At 43.8% G+C, this 17470-nt stretch overlaps 1 protein-coding gene across 5 annotated transcripts in view; it reads right to left on the bottom strand.

The window, feature by feature from the left end:
* LOC133210814 (calpain-13-like) overlaps positions 1 to 16255 on the bottom strand; it is a 68957-nt gene extending 52702 nt beyond the window's left edge. For all 5 annotated transcript variants that reach the window (XM_061350533.1, XM_061350534.1, XM_061350531.1 and 2 more), the window contains exon 1: positions 15536 to 16255. In XM_061350533.1, the coding sequence (XP_061206517.1) occupies positions 15536 to 15607 (72 nt within the window). In that variant the 5' untranslated portion in view covers positions 15608 to 16255. The remainder of the gene's footprint in view (positions 1 to 15535) is intronic.
* Between the last annotated feature and the right edge of the window lie 1215 nt (positions 16256 to 17470).

Genomic DNA, 17470 nt, shown 5'->3' with positions numbered 1-17470 from the left:
CAATGGAATATTTTTCCTTCCGAAAAATGGCAATTTTTCAAACATGAAAGCCGCTAGCAAGGAACTTTCACCATGAGAAAGACACAATGCATCTCAATAATGCCACTAGGCTCCATTTTGAGTTTGGAATAGGTACATTTTTTGCTTACGAAAACCCCATCACTTCAGGATCCTCCCTCTATTATCCAAAAGGTTTAACATTGGCAATGTAAATAAGATTCCAAGTGTTACTGCAATAGTTGACAACATTCAGATATTTCTCAGAACATGATTTTCCAGGAAATGTTGGAATTGGTTTTCCATTTGAATGAGAAACAGAATATGAAAGCACTTTGAATGTACTGAACCTCTACAAAATTGAAAGCCAAGTTTGGCCCCACAGCAGCTAGCACTGAATCATTCTAGGGTAAGAAAGAGTCCATCCCATCATCATGAGTAACAGAAAGCTGTGACAGCCATGACATTATCCTTGCAAGTGATATGGATACCCTATCATCTGGTCATAACACTGCTGGTTTGCTTTACCAAACTTAGCTTCCTGAGCAGTTACTAGCAAAGTAAGCACACTAAGTAAGTGAAGGAGCACTTTTGCCTTTCTCACCATGGTGTCCCTCATCTACCTCTTCATAGGTGGCTATTGGGTTCCTTGCAGCAAGCAAGGACTCTGTTAAAGTCAGACTTTGTGGAGGGTGCATCAAAATGAAGTTCTTGTTTTCATCAGCATATTATCCCTTGTTTGGTATTGCTGCATCCAGCCCTTGTTAAAGCCCTGTAGGCATGAGATAATTTATTTCACGCCTTTTTGTTTTGTTTTTGTCTTAGTGTGAACAGATTGCAACAGTCTCACATTTGTTCGGTTTTTGGGAAGCATCCCTGCCATCCTCTAATGAAGAATCCATGGCCTGCAGATTGTTCACAGGCAGTTTACTAGAAACATTTGCAGTTCACAGTCCTTGTCTCAGTCTTTGCTGACTAGTGGCATATATTGCACAGCACAACTTCTTCTTCCTTGACATCTTGTCTTTTGTAAGGCGTTAAGACAGATGCACAGCCGGTATTCCAGTCATAGGCAACTTGCTGTCCACCTTCCACAAGGCATTCAACACATAGAGCTAGTAAGGACTGCAATTTGAGACAAGCCAGACAGCTTGCTTCAGTATTCCATGTTCTTCAGCCCATACTCAAAACCGGAAAACAGGGTTACCATCTAAACCAGAGCAGAGGCAGAAGGGGAATATGAAGTTAATTGTGGCAAACCCTAATACTGTCACAGTGGAAATCAGACCATGAGGTGTCTGGAAGTCACAAGCATAACATCCTAGCCTTGTCTTATAAGAAGCCCTTGTGGCTCTTCTCCACCACAAAGTAAACATATACCCTGACAGTGTTGGCCAATATTCAATATTAGTTCCATGAAATCCAAATAATAAAGGAGAAACTGAATTGATTTCTCAAACTAACACTCCCATCAGCAAACTCCTGGAAAATTTAAAAGATTAAAAACCCAGCAGGCAGATGTTTTTGATGACTTTGTCTTCTCTCGATCCAACAGAATTGACCTTGTCTAGAGCAGTAATAGCCGAAAATACATACCTGGAAGATACCTAGAAGCTTAAAAAGCAAGACTGTCTTGAAAGAGTTTGGAGAGCATGCCAAGAGATAGAAACCTGCTGATAATGTCTGAAAGAAGCATGTTCATCTCAGTTACCATGTTAAGCAAGACACATGTTAGGTACAAGTCTTCTGCCTCCAGACAGGGCAGCAGGTAGCTGGGCACAAGGCTCCCAGGATCATGCCCTGTTTCCCTGGCATACACAGGGTGCCAAAAACAGATGTTTGTAGCATCTGGACAAATTCAGAATGTGTCCCACTGCAACCAGAAGTTACCATCCATTGCTCTTGATAGCTGACACTCCACAGTCTCTCTCACATACACTGGTACAATCTCAATCCCATTACACAGCATCTCCTGCCCAGCAGAAGATGAGCCATAGCACAGGTTGGAGTGTGGTTTCTGTCATTACCCTGCTTTCAGTTGCTGCTAGAGCTTTGTGTGAAAAAAAAACAATCCATGCTCTGTACCCCCTCTCACTAGAGACCAATTTGGTCTCTCTCTAAGAACAATTTTGGCCAAGAAGAGTCATCTCACAGCATTTGCAACAGCATCAGCGCTTGCCAGCATCACAGGGCTGGGCAGTTAAAAAAACCTAACACCACCACATTAAAAAAACCAAACAAGCCAAACATAAACATAACCAGCCTGAGTATAGCCATCTTTTCTCATTCTGATGACTTTGTAGCCAGATGCCTCTGAACTCATTCATCTGACTGGCAAATAAGCAAAATACTGCCCATAATAAAGGCAGCTCAGCTTATTCTTGAGGCTGTACCTGTGCAACACCGCTCAGTGGTGTTGCTTCTGCTCAAATCAAAGGAGAAAATGACCCCTTAGTTGAAAGGCATAGGAAAGGTGGCAAAGCCATCAAGAAAATATCCCTCCAGAAGTGGGCTCCTCCAGTAACTGAGACAGTTTTGTTTTCGAGGGCTGCAGTCAAGGGAAGAGGAAAAAAGCAACAAGAAGATTTTGCATAGAAAGACTTAAGGGCTTTACTTGGATGAACTTTTGACACAGACTTGGAAGGAAAGACTGACTGTTCTTTTGCAATGTGGCTCTAGTGCCTAGGACACGTGAAAGACTCAAGCCTATTTGAGCCAAAAGCAAAGACCATATGGGGAAGATCTAGAGATTAAGTATAGAATTTAAGGTATAGAGCTCAGTGGTGCCCTCCCTGGGGCAGGCATCCTCAGCAGCACAGCATCAGGACTCAGCATGGATTCAGGCATACAAATGGCTAAATGCCTGTTGGAGAAAAGCATCCTCCCCGTATTCTGCTATCTAAGAACTGTGAGCGTCTGGCTGTGACCTGTATGAACAAACACACCAACACATGCTGCTGCAGTGCCCTTAAAGAGTTTACGTGCTTGCTCTCATTTTCCAGCTTGTTGCCACAAGCCTGCGGTGCACCAGGCATGCTGGCTGGCACGCCATTCCTCATGCTGGCCCTTTACTGTAACTTCTCTCCCCGCACTGTGCCGGCAGCAGGCTCCCATTATGTGCATGAGCAGCTCCAGCCCCGAGCTCTTTTGTCAGGATGAAAGTCTTTTCTCTGAGCTGCACAACGTGTTTTGATAATGCAGGTCTGCTCTCTCGGCTCTGCTCTATCAGTATGCAGAACAATGAGGATTGGTGTTATAGCTGAGGTATTAATTAAATACCTTAAACAGATAGATAAGGCATTTAGCTAGGGCTCAGTGCACGCAGGGAGAGCAAGGCACAAGTACAGAGAACAGCATATGGTCCCTAGTGGATGCTTCTGACACTTTTCATTGACATTTCAACTAATGTTCTTCCCTGATTACCTGTATTCTACAGTGTATTAAGGAAGCACATCACAGACTGCATTTAACTTTTCTAGCCAAACTGCACTATATTGCTGAGCACCTTCCTCCTGGGGGAAGAGAAGGAAGAGGACTAAATCCTAGAAAACTCACGTGGTCAAGCACATGAGGCTATGGGTCACAAACCAGGATAGAAACAGGGCCAAAATATAGAACAAGAATATAAACAGAAGGGCAAAGTCTTTAGTAACTTCTGTGAAAACTATTTCACGCAGTAAATAAGTGTCAAATGCAGGGCAATGCCTGAAAGGGAAAAAGGACACTAGGAGTGGACAAAGCACAGTAAGACTGGCCCCAGGGTGACAGGTTTGGAAATGGCTGCTCCCCATTCCAGTGAGCAAAACTGGTGTAATACCATACTGGAAAGCACCCAGTAGAGTCTGGAAATAGACTGGAAAACAATATGATAGTGCCTCAATTCCTGGTGTATTTTTAGTTTTAACTTTTTCTAGAACAAAACATGTTAATTTTTAGTTTGGTGAGCTTATTAGAAAATCCCACACCAAATCACGAATCTCAGTATACCAGCACTAATATAAGAGGTTTTAAGATGGAGCAAGAGCTGGATGAGAAGCTGTCACATGCCCCGTAGCCCACTTGATGAGAAACGTCTCATCCTTCCCCAGTCATCAGCTGCTCTGATGCCGGTGAGCCATGCAAAAGGCTGTGACTATAGAGCAAAGCTCAGCAAAAGCAGCTCTTCTGACTCACTAATGGGAAAGAAAAGGCAACACCATCCTAGCAGCTCCCAAGAACAGTCAAGGACCTTGACTGTGCCACAGTGAACCATCAAAAGTTTGTTCTCCAGAGCAAGATGAGACACTTTGAACTTAAAACAAACCAATGCTGGGACCATTGTGTACTGTCATGTTTTGTTTGCTAATGTGTAATAAGGCTTTGAGGCAATACTGAATCAAGCCCCTTGTTTACTGCATCCAAGAGAAAACTCTGTATAAGCATGTGTGTGATGTGCCGAAATGAAGACTAAGCTATTTCTCTCCTGCAGTCTGAATTTCAATTACTGTGCTTGTTGCAGTGTACTGAGACCAAGCCTCACTAGCCATTAGCTGGAGAATCAAACTATAATGTGTTTGACTCAATATATGTCCTAGTGAGTGACAGAGAATGGTATTGAGGAGGAAATACTGCAGGCTGTGATGGATCGGATTCCTAGAACAAAGAATTACCTTCCTCTTCTCCACTCCCTTTATATCCTCTTACCAAAGCACCAGGGATGGTCCAATTAACTATGGGCTACAGATAACATTGAAGCATCTTACAAGGAAGTCACAAAGATGGGTATCATACTAAATAACTGACTTGTCAGAGACAGATGAGGTCACTGCATTGCTGGGAGACAAAACCTGAAAATGATGTATATAGATACCCCATCCTGCAGCTTCTTTGGGGCCGCAGGCTGTTATTTATTATGTGCCTCAACCAGTAAGACTTTGATCCCTGACTGGAGCTTCCAGGACTTCTGTAATCCAAACAGTAATAACAAGCAATTACTCCATGTCAGAATGATAAATGATTAAAACCATTTTATTGTGTTTTAACAATTTGGCATGTAAAAAACACAGGGAAGTTTCTGAACAGTTAATCTTTAATCTTTTTTCAATTAACCAAACTGATTAGTAAATCTCTGGGCATTTTGTTAATGAGCACGGTTATGTGCTGTGGAAAAGACAAGTGATTACCATAAAAATTACGTTTTATGAAGGTTTCTATGCCTTTGATTTACTTGCTGTGTAACCAGGCCTGCAACAGTATGGATATACAGCCACTTTTTTAACTCCCCCTCCTTCCAATTACACACCCTATGCCCTTCTTGCCACCAGTGGTAGCTTAGAGGCAGATTAGATCCTGTAATCTCATTCAACAGAGAGCAATAAATGCAGAGTTAACAAATCCTTGTCACTACTCACAGTGGACCATGTTGAAGTTGGTGGCTGGGACTGCCAGGGCTGTGCCCCACTGTGTGTTAGCAGGGCACTGCAAGGAGCTTGACCCATGTGCTTTTTATACCCCTTGGTGTTTGTCAGAACTCCAGAGAGAAAGTTATACTGGTGAAGCATTCACAGAGAGACAATCTAAAGCGAAAGCAGAAGGCATTTAATTGGAAATTGGATTCCCATTCATAATTCAAGAGTCCATCTCTGAAACACACCTGAAATATTTGTTTCTGTAATCAGGGATTAGCTCAAGGCCTGGATTTCCCAATAAAACTACGCACAACTGCCTGCTGGGCTTCAGGATCTGAAACAAATGCCACTGACTTTGGCAGAACGATTTAACAACTTCAGTGTAGCTGGGAGCACATCCTTTAGGACAAGGCAACGGCATACCTTTGCCCTGCCTGGGGTCCATGGCCACATCACGCACAAGCTACGGACAACTAGACTTCACCAAGTAGAACAGGAGATGCCAATGGCCTGAGTCTGGCACTAAGGCCAAGAGGCATGTGTCCGTACCACAAACTTTCTCCCCAAAGGCAGGCAGTCTGATCCAGGCTGGCACGGAATTTGCACCTGCAAACTGGCACATGGTAAATAATAGTACTTCCTTGCTAGCCAGCAAAACCAATCTTTTTAGGGTTAGTTTCAGACTTGAAGAAAAGCCCACATGCCTGAGTGCTTCCCTGTTTCTTTCCATCTGCATCTATATCAATAGGTCTAACATAAGCTGCTGCATCTCTCTTGCCATGCTGATTTTGCTCTTCATTTTCACCATTCCTTTTCAGCACTTTTGTAATGCCTGCCCTCACATCTGCATCAGTGCAAAGGCATTTGTTAAAGCTTGTATCGAAAGTGCTTGAAAAATAAGTATTTGCAAAGACCAGATCCACTGACTACCTGTTGACCACTACCTGGTGTTGTGTTCTTCATGGACAACAAGTCGGGTATCACCAAAGCACAGGAAAGTTGACTTGTGCTGCTTTCATCATCTGCAGTAAGTATTAATGCCTGAATTGTAGTGCCCAAAGACGGATTATAGCTAATGCAACATCCAGAAAGCCTCATTAGCACCAATCATTCATTCCGAGCTTGGCTTCGATTCACGCACAGATGTGTTTACTCTTGATTGCATAAATCCTTTACAAACATCTCCAGACAGCCCTGTGGCTCATAGAGCAGGGCTGGATCACAAAGTGTTCTGCCCCAGAGTCACACCAGCACCTTTGGTTTCCCACAGTTATACCAGGTCTGAACTCCACCCTTGCACGTAACTGAGTTACTCCCATTGATTTCTCTATCTCTTCTCCCAGTGACCAAGAGGACCTACAGCCAGGAGATGACTAGGTGGTGGCAGTCTGAGAGTGCCTTTCATAACGGCAATGGCAGGGTAGTTCAGCAAGACTGTGAACATCCCTGTTTGACAGATAGGTCAATGTATTCAGTATGGAAGTATAAACCCCTTGTTGTTTTGCTGAGGAATTATCTTTCTTCTTCTTTTAAAGGCTTTGTTGTCTGTATTTTTTGCCAGGTTCCTGCTACTGTCATGTCACTTTTCTACAAACTTGCTTCTAAATAAGTTTACTTGGGAAGGATATATTAAAAAATAGTATTCTGAGCAAAGCTTTCAGTCCCAGGAAATGGAATGAGTGTTGAGCAGATCAAGTCATTGAAAGTAGACTGAGTTTCTGTTATTTGGGTGAAATCACACAGAATTTCTGCGTCAACAGGCTATTGCAGTGTCCAGTCTGTAGCTAAGGATGTGCAGAAAGCTTTGCTAGGAACACTCTTCATTAGAGTAGACATTCATACCAAAACAAATCATCCTCTGCCACCTGGGTCTTTTTCTCGGTAAAAGGGAAGAAATAATATGTGACAGATGCTGATAACTTTGCTCAGAGTGCTTCTGCAAGATATTCAGATATGGCAAAGCAATGTATGGATTAGAAATCTATCCTTGTCGATAGATGCTGGAGGGAAGTCCACTGCTATCATTTATCAATAAGCAGCCCACAGCTGTTTTTTCCTAACTCTGGGTCATATTCTGAAGACATAGGCCCAGCTACTAAGGATTTTAATGACTTATTTTTAGCGGTATAAAACATTGTTAAGGTCACACTGATTTTAGGCAGAAAATAGAAACACATCAGGCACCTTAATGCGTTCAGACCAGCTAATCAACACATCAGCACAGACAGGATTTTGAATCTCAAATACCTTACTTTGAGCTGCTCACGGACTGAAAAAATCATAAATCAGAAATGACTAATGGCCATATCAGCAAATAATTCCTGACAGCGAATGCATTTGAGAAGCCCTCAATCTGTCCATAGGAAGATCAGAAATGATTAGAGGTGACTTTGGCTGCCATTCTCTGGGAAATCGTTTTCTTGTAGGAAAACCCAGTTGTCTGGCTCCCAAGAGGAGCTGGGCAAGCCTCGGTGCAGCAGAGGGCATGCTCTTGGCAATAATAGCACCTGTCCTACAGAAACCCTTAGGAAAATGCTTGCAGAAGCTATAATATTTATTAATAAATAAATATCAGTCATTCCATCTCCTGCGTTGGCTCAATCCATCAGGAAAAGAAACATCTGCTTCTGCAGTGGCTGGCTGATCCATCTGCTGAACTGCACACATGCCAGTAACAAAGTGTTGTGAGGTTTTGAAATTGCATTTGCTACGAGATTGAAATCGAGCAGACCTGCAGCAATTGCTCTAAAGCTATATACACCCAGCCATCAGCCAGCCACCAGAGCACTGCAGCACGGGCACCCCAAGGTGACTCCAAACCCTCAGGCAAGGTCCCTGCCTGCAGAGGAGCTCCCTTTTCGGTGTCCACCCCACTCCTCATTCCAACCAGGCTGCGGCTGGATTCAGGGCAATAGCCAGCCCAAGGCACCCAGGCTTGGGGAATCAGACAGATGATTTCACCTTTGGGGTGATAGCACGGCTCTGATGGACACCAGCTACACACACACTGAATAACACTGCTCCAAACACGCCAGTTCATCTTCCTGCTTCTCCCTTGGGAGGCCTATGGGCAGCTGAAATGGGGGAAATACGGCTCTCGGTTCCCTCTAACTCAGGGAAGATCACTCTTTTCCCCCAGGAAAAATGTCCTTCAGAAAGGGTGAAATGGCACAGAGAAGTACAAGAAAAAAAAGTAAAAGAAACAGCCCTGCAGAAAACCATCAAAGGAGGAGGAGGAGGGGAGGAAGATGCCCCTTCCTCTTCCAGGCTCTCGTGCTCCCTGTCCTGCTGCTCCCCTAAAATCACTTAACAGGGAGAAAGTCTTTTATAGGCACAAATCCAAATCTCACTCACTCTTTCCCTAGCTTTCCAGAAGGGAAACCTTCTGGAACCTTTCCTCCTCTGCTACAGAGGCAGCCCAACACCCAGGAATCCTCCTTATGGCTTCCCCTCCACCCAGAGCAACGCTGCGACAGCCCCTGCAAACTGCCACCACCGTATCCCTTTCTAGTGGCAGAAAGTGGCTTTTTGTTTATCCACCCATGTTCATCTCGCGTGTGAGTGATCACACATGAGCTAGAGCACAGGTGACAGCACACATCTGTCTATACTACCCCCAGGAAACCTGCCTCTTTGCACAAGGGAGACTGAGTGTACAAGAACACGGGAGAGGAAGCACACAGGACCATGGCACATCCACTGGTGCCACATCTGAACACCTTATTCCATATCAAAGCACACATCAGATACACTAACTTTTCCCCCTCCTGCACAGATATGATTAAATTGGGAAGAAGTTGTCTCTTGCTGCCAGCAGATCAGCCCCAGCCAGCCACACGGTTCGATGCTGGGCATAGACTTTACTGTCAGATACTCTCTGATCAGCCAAGCTGTTTGCAGGCCCTTTTCTTTCTTTCCTTTTCTTTTTGGGGTTGTTTTGTTCAGGGCTTCACTGCACGGGCAAAGTTCCTCCAGGCTCCTGGGCAAATCACTTACACTGCAGTCAGCGCATGCCACAGACAGAGGGGTTTCACTGGAGTTCAATGTAATTGCTAGCATTTATCACTTTAATAGCCTAATGAAGGTGAGATGTAATTAGAAAGGGTGTCAAATGGAATATGGAGTTTGTTTTACAATTACCTATACAGCAGGTAACCACTGGCACAGAACAATGCCTTTTAAAAAGCTGGTAATACGTGGCATAAATGTTCATCACTGGGTGACTTCAAGTGACCCAAAGCCACATTCTGTAATTGCTGCCTTTCTTCCTAAGCACTTGAAAGTGAAGATTGAGCCCCTCCCAAGGCGACTTTTCCAACTGGTGAAGATGGTTTATATCCACACAGCTCAGCCTGTGTAACTGTCACCTTAACATCATTCCCACTTGCAGAGTGATCAGCAGTGATTTTGCTTGAGTGATTTTTGTCTGTGTAAGCAAACTCAAATGAATGCAACAATAATAAGAACTCCCAGCAGAAACACGGCCATTGCACAAAAAAAAAAGCCTCCAGAAGCTCACTCAGAGCCTTCTCATCACACACATCAAATAAAAAAGGGAAAAGATATATATAGATACATGTATATATAATATATATATAAAAGTACCACTGGGATTTAGAAGCAGGAATTTGCATTTCTTTCCATTTTACTCAAAGTTTTCATACTCAGGGTGAAGGAATTTTATGCAGTTGGCAGGGTGGCCAACCCTTATTTAAGGCAGAATGCCTTAAAGGCAAAAAGAACACTTTTCCTGCTGCTAAATAAATACCAGAGTTTGTTGCTTGATGGATATTTTGCAGTAAAGTAATGATGGCTGATGGTGCCATTAGCAGATAACGCTGAGTGGGAGATCAGAGATTGACACATGCAGAAGCCTCCGGAGTTCAACCATCATGTACAAAGTATGACTCTCCTTAAAGAGCTAATATTATTTCTGAGTAACAGAGTATAGCTTTAATTTGTATCATCTCTTAAAGGCTGGTCAGATTACTGGAAGAGTGATTAATTCAGAGAAACCAGACCTTTCTTCTACGGAGCACAAGCATGGACTTTGGTACTTGGCTAACATCATGAGGATGCTCTAATCCCGGTAGTTTTCTCCAGGCATTACAGCTGTAGGATTAATACCCTGTTGTACTGGCATCCTTCTGACATTATCTAAAATGGACTTTAATTGTGCAGAAGGCAGGCAAGAGGTAAAGTTGACAACGGTACCTCAAAAAGTCAGAGACAGTGAAGATGCAGCCTGCAGCTGTAAGAGTCTGGCCTTCCCTCAGCCTGACTGTAACATGAAAGCAGAGGGTCTTGTGCCTGACTACAAGGTGCTTCCATTAAGTTGATCATGACAGGGCTCCCACGGGTCTTACAAACCAATAACTGGCTCTGCATAGAGTCTTCCTACTGCAGGTGCAGCTACAGATTCCTAAAGCACTAACAAGATGACAACAAAGGTGTTCCTGTCACTAGTCCACCATGTAACATTTTCACCAGACAGTAGAAAGCATTTGGGTCTTCCAAAATCATTATCCTAATAGCTGCGAACTGAACCCCTTTCTGCTTTATGTGACCAGCTATAAAGGGTCTGGAGTCTCCTTCTTGAAGACATTCAAATCCCACTTGGACACATTCCTGTGTAACCTGCTCAGGGTGTATCTGCCTTGACAGCGAGGTCAGACTAGATGATCTCGAGAGGTCTCTTTCACCCCTAATGATTCTGTATAGTACTTTTGAAGAGTGTGGTCACACTTACCTAAGCATCAGTCTGCCTCTTGATACACACTCCCAGCCTGGTCTTAATTTCCTAGCCTAAACAACACGCATATCACTGCCAAGTGGCACTTACTATCATGGTGACACACAAGTTGAGTTTATAAAGGTTCTTAGAATTCAGTTTGAGGCCTGATTCCAGCTTCCCTTTACTTTGGGTAATCATCTGAAGCTACACAAAGAGGATATGAAAATGACCATTTCAGAGAAGCACCATTTTATACTCACCTTGCAGGGTTTTAGGTGCCTTCACAAAGATGAGGTAGCAGCTCAGGTACTCTCTTTCTTTTGGTCAACTGAACACAGGTTTTCAGTATCCTCAGAAGAAACTCTTCCTCCTTACAGTTATATTGCAGGAGACAATCAAACTTGTCATTTAGGGACCATGTAATTACTTTCTGTGCAGACATCCCATACATGAGAATCAGCACAGGTTGCCCTAACAGGTGGGAGCCTGCATAAGTGAGAGCCTGTTCCAATGCAGAGGCCATATAATGACAGTGATGTCTCAGGGAAAGAGATGCTGCTAATTGCAGCAATTAAACAGTAATGATATAATTAATGCAAAAATTATGCATGGCTTAAATCCAAGCTATTGGAGTGCATGAGGTATTCATCATGCCTAGATGAAAATCATTCCTGTTGAGACGATATCAAATCCGCTTTATGACTTGATCATGGGTAATGGTTACAGGTGATTCAGGGAACAGTGACAGATTGTGTTCAGCAGAAGAAGCAGCTGATGGTAACAGCAATGAAACACAAAAGGACTTTAAATTTGACTGGGCAAATCGAACACTGAAGGTGAAGCTATCTGAAAGTCTTGCTATAGCAGGACCATTCAGATCCATGCCCTAGACCAACAGCAGGTATTATGCCCCATATAGACAGGGGCAGTGTCTGGCTTCAGTTCCCAATAAATTCAAATAGACATTTTAGTATGTCCCCTTCCAAATGCATGACAAGGAACAGCACCAGAAAAGTCAACTGGTTCACTTTACTTTTCACAAAGCAACTTCACCAAAGCAACCTTTGGTGAAGAGCAGTTTTAAAGAACAGCATTAAATCTGTATAGCTACATGTCACAGCTCCAGTCTAGTGTATTCACAAATCCTTAATATGAGAAATGAAGGCAATTAATTGAAAGTGAAACTATGGACTTTAAAGAAATGTGTATAATATTGCTTAAACTTCAGAAATTGGGTATTCCCAGAGAGCTGTTAAAAAAAGGTAAAAGTGAATAGCAGTCAGTCTGCTCTGTTTGCTCCATGCCTGCCCCACCTCTCGGCTCATTCTGCACTTTGGCTTCTGAATTCTGAAAATCCACTTTGCCATATCTCAAAGAATCTCCCATCAGGACCATTAGGTTGAAAATATAGCCGAGGCGGCTCATAAATCACAAAGGGAAGATTTGCTTTGCCATATTCAAAGCCAGCTGTGGCAGCCCACAAATGTCAACAGTCACATCGGTCAGGTGCCCGTGCCCAGTGACTTTCCCACAGTGTGAGGTGTCCCTGCCCATGGCACGGGGGTTGGAACTAGATGATCTTAAGGTCCTTTCCAACCCTAACTATTCTATGGTTCTATGGTTAGACCAAAGACTATTGCTGTGATTACCATTTGGTTGTGCAGCAATAGCAGAACTGTGAAATGCTTAGAGCAGTTTGGTTGAGAGCATTGTATCTTTGTTGTCCTGCAGAAATGCTTTGGATTTGCAAAGTTGGACTGAAAACATGGCCAGCACCAAGCCTTTCCCACAAATCTGGCTTGAAATATTACTACATTAAGTGTTAGTTTACAGGAACTATATTATTTATGCTTCCATATTGGGTAGCTTAATGTAGCGATAAATAAAACCAGAGTGTTTGCTGTATATTACCATACATTTTAACTGATCAGTCTTCCTATGGACAAGGACATTGGTCTCGAGGAAAAGAGAAGGACTCTAAGCAATCTCTAGGCTGAAAAATACACAGTTCATATTAGAAAGCAGCCTAGCTGCTAGCACAAACTTTTCATGTGTATTTTGTTTTTGTATCATGGTCCACATGTAATCATATTTAACCAACACCTCAGTGGGGAACCCAGAATCCTCTCTGGTTTCTACCCAAGTCACTGGGGTGAAGTCAGTAGGGAGTTCTGAAAGTCAAAACTAACGTGTACAGCTTTGTCCTCCAGTAGCTTTAAACACTTCAGTTTATTTGCTTCCAGCTAAACCTAGAAAGCCCTGAGGTCCACTAAAGTGGACACAGTATTTGTGTTCATACAAGCATACAATATATTGGCCATTTGGCTTTATGAAGATACCTTGTTTGGTGTCTAAAGAGGAGTAATAGCTTTCCATTTAGACTGTGGAATCTACTGTTTAATAATAAATACACTCCTGACATTGTTAAATGATAGCCTGCTTCTAATAAACCCCCTGCTGATCCGTGTGGTGGTTAGAGTGGGTAATTCATCTTCCTGGGCTGTTAAAACTTTAGCTGCGATTATAGAGACAACATGAATCAGACACGATCAGCATGTCCCCTGCTGGTCTGCTCATTTTCTGCCCGTAACAAAATACTGGCTAGTTTCCTCTTTGTGTTGCAGATCTTATTATTAGTGGATTTCATTATTAATAGCTCCTAAGGCTTGGGAGGCTCTTTCAAGGCACATTATGCAAGGGATCCACATGGTCTACAGCAAAGGACCGCTCTACATTCATGCTCATACTTCTCTCAGGCTACTTGGTGTTGGGTTGTAATCCCTTTGTGTTACTGAGTGAAAAGCCTGCAGCCACACTCTTGGCTTCAGAAGAATGAACTGAGTGCTCCAATTTTTTCCTTGATTCGCTACCAGAAAGAAAGAAAAAGAGGGGAAAACCAACAAAATTGTATTATCTTCAAATCTGGCCTCAGTAGCTCCTGAGGATTTGGCTTTATGAAATGGCTCATAAAAGCCTTCCTTGCCATCATGCCCACTAACATCCTTTCGTCTCACACACTGATAAGGGCTTTATCTGAGTAATTTAAATTAGCTGATAATATGCCAACAAATAAGCTGCAGGATGCACCAGACAGCCAAGTGCCCTAGAAAAAGCAACATCCAAAGAACAGCTTCCAACTGCCTGAACAGACCTGGCTTCTTACTCCATCGGGGTTTCACCAGAGGTAAATGGGCTCCCACTGGAACTACTGAGGTTGACATCAGCTTGCAGGAGCAGGCACGTCATGCCAGGAATACCCAGGCCATGAACAGCTCACCACTGATATCCTCCACAAGCTATCACTGTAAGCCTCTGGAGATAGAGCTCCCCAGGCTCCAGCACAGCTCTGCACACTCAAGCACACAGGATTTAGAAACTCCTCATTGCCTCACATTAAAACAGATCAGGGCTGACTTTTCAGAACACAGACTGGATGGTGTGTAGCCCCTTTGCATCCATCCATCCATCCATCCATCCATCCATCTAGCCATCCATCCACAGCTGCTGCTATTATTATGACACAGAAAGTTTAAGTCAGGTTAAGGACATGTTCTTTTTCTTCCCCCAATCCAGTTACTTCTTACAAAATCCAGATGAGGCACCATGAATTTTTCCTTTGCCTTCCGGATGCTTGCGCTGTCTGGCACCTTTTGACAACTACCATCAATTATTGTGATACATGAATATAGGACCTTTCCTTTCCACAGCTGCATACAAGCAAACCAACACAAGGTTTTCTTTCTGCCACAGAAAACAGCAAGCTCAGCTATGAATGTCACCCTGTCCCTTGCCCCTAGTCAGCCACGGTGTCTTTCCTGTTGTCTCAGGGACAAGCTGAATTGACATCTCCTGCTAGGAGTCCATCTGCTCTTGTCTGGGGGTAACACTCCTGCCAAGGGAAAACAGCAGTGCAGGACCCACAGAACATACCCAGCCTTGGCACAAATGGAGCTGACAGCCCTGTGCTGAGGGAAGAGAGGGGATGACTGCAGACAGGACTGCAAATGCACCTGTATCTCCAGTAGCAAAGTAGTGTCCTCAACCCTAATAGCTCTTAGATATCCCAAAAATTAGATGTTAGCACACATCAGGAAAAGCTAATACAAAAGACCAAGAGAGATAGGGAGGGAGAGGAAGAAAAAAAGGGAGGGAAAAAGGAAAAAAGAAAAGGTGATGGTTTTGTTGTCTTGTGCTTTTTTTCCCCTCTCCCTGCTTTTCCCTTTAAAGCATACTCTCTATTTTGTTGTTTTCTGTAGGTTGCCTGCCAAGGTACCTGAACAGACACCAGCTGAGGATCACCTTGAAAGGCAAAAATCAGCCAGAGGAAGGGAGAAGGAAAACACAAGACACTGAATCTATCCAGAGAGAAAAGCAAGCTGCATGTATGCATGCGTGACATTCCAGAGCCACCACTTACCAGCTGGCAGCCCAGGTAGAACCTCACAGACCAGCTTGCTGCCTCCTGAAGGAAGCAGGAGCAGCCTGACATTTTCTTTGCAAGGCAAGTCCCTCAAAGCAGATAAAGCTGTTTCACTTGTCCTAGTAATATGCTTTGGGTTCCACCACCAGACCTCATGAGTTTCTTTAATATGATTGGGAAATATAGTACACCTGTCTTGAATTAAAGTAGATAGGTTTATCTCATTGCAGAGCCAACTCACAGATGGGTAGAGATCAGATCAGCTGTAAGAAATGCCTTTTATTCTGCAACTTGTTATTCACAGTAAGGTGAAAATGGCTTCAAAGGTGATCCCATACACTCTGAGGGATATCTTCTTTTATCTGATGTAGTTTATACAGGCCAAATTGGGTTTTGCTTCAAACATCTCTCTGCAGAAGAAAATCAATTTCAAGATATCGTGGCTGTGATCTTTCAAGCTAAGGGTCCATTGCGAATATACAAAGTGTTTGGCAATGCAAAGCTGCAGAGACAGGACAAGTAATGCCCATTACCAATATATGTGCTGTGTCCAGATCAAGGTTTCACTTTCAAAGCACTGAATAATCCATTGCCACTAGAACAATGGTTTTATTAATGGAAGTGAAAATATGCTGTGAGTACATAAGCAGATTCCTTTTAACCCTTACAGCATTCCAGGGCAGACAGACTCACTGGATCAGTTATCAGCCACAATAAGAAACCTGAGTGTGTTGACCTGAGTGCTGACCTGAGGACCTGCACCCTTGGAACAGGAGTTTTCTGATCAGATGATTTGTACTGTCCTTGGTTAGCTGCTGGTCTCACCTGAGCCACTGCATCAGCATCAGTGTCGTACCTCCACAGCTTATTGTGTGTCTCGTGAACCCACTGGCAGTGCTCTTCACCAGCTCATGTGACAGACTCTGCTTCCCACCACTGCCAGACCTCCAGGAAAGCTCCCTTTCACCCTAGCTTGTCCACAACCCTTCCCAGATCAACTCCCCAAGGATTAGTGATGCGGGGAAAGTAGCCTCAGGATGAGGATTAGAAGCACTCTCTCCCAGCACTGCATGTTCTTTTGGTTCTTGTGAAGTGATCATTGCTGTGTGTTCTTCTTGTCAGTGGCCTGTGGCGGCTAAACTCCAGTAAAACTCTCAAATAGTTTTGGCATAGCCCAAGAGGATCAGGGCTAATGTCAGTAATACCTTTGGATCAGGTTGTGACTGCATATAGACTTCGACTGCATTAAAACAATCATCTCTGCTAGAGAAAAGAGGCTGGGGTGATCCAGAAACTGTGAGCAGGATCAGAATTCATGAGAACTGCTCAAAGTGCTTTTAACACTGTTCCGCCTAAAACATTACAAACACAAGAATAGCGTTACACTACCAGGATGCTGACCACCATTAAAATAGGCTCAGACAGCTTCTCCAACGCTGGGAAAAGGAGGCATGGTGCTGTATCTGACTGCTGCAGAGACACAACCGTCAGGACAGGGTAGGAGAGTTGGGCTTGCTCATCCTGGAGAAGGCTCCAGAGAGACCTTGTAGCAGCCTCCCAATGCCTGAAGGGGGCCTGCAGGAAACCTGGAGAAGACTATTTACTAGGGCATTAAGTGACAGGACAAGGGGGAATAGCTTTAACCTGACAGAGGGGAGATTTAGATGAGACCTTAGGAAGAAATTCTTTATGTGGGTGAGGGTGCTGAGGCCCTGGCACAGGGTGCCCAGAGAAGCTGTAACTGCCCCATCCCTGGCAGTGTTCAAGGCCAGGCTGAACGGGGCTTGGAGCAAGCTGCTCTAGTGTAAGGTATCCCTACCCACGGCAGGGGATTAGAACTGGACGAGCTTTAAGGTCCCTTCCAACACAAACCATTATATGATCCTCTGCACAATAGATATATGGATTATTATGCATCTCCATGGTCATAGT

This window comes from Neopsephotus bourkii, unplaced genomic scaffold, assembly GCF_033783945.1.
Source record: "Neopsephotus bourkii isolate Nb327-2 ecotype Australia unplaced genomic scaffold, CSIRO-AGI_Nbou_v1 NB_518, whole genome shotgun sequence".
Taxonomy (NCBI): domain Eukaryota; kingdom Metazoa; phylum Chordata; class Aves; order Psittaciformes; family Psittacidae; genus Neopsephotus; species Neopsephotus bourkii.
Note: the sequence above shows the minus strand (reverse complement) of the source record. Positions and strands in the feature narration are given on the sequence as shown.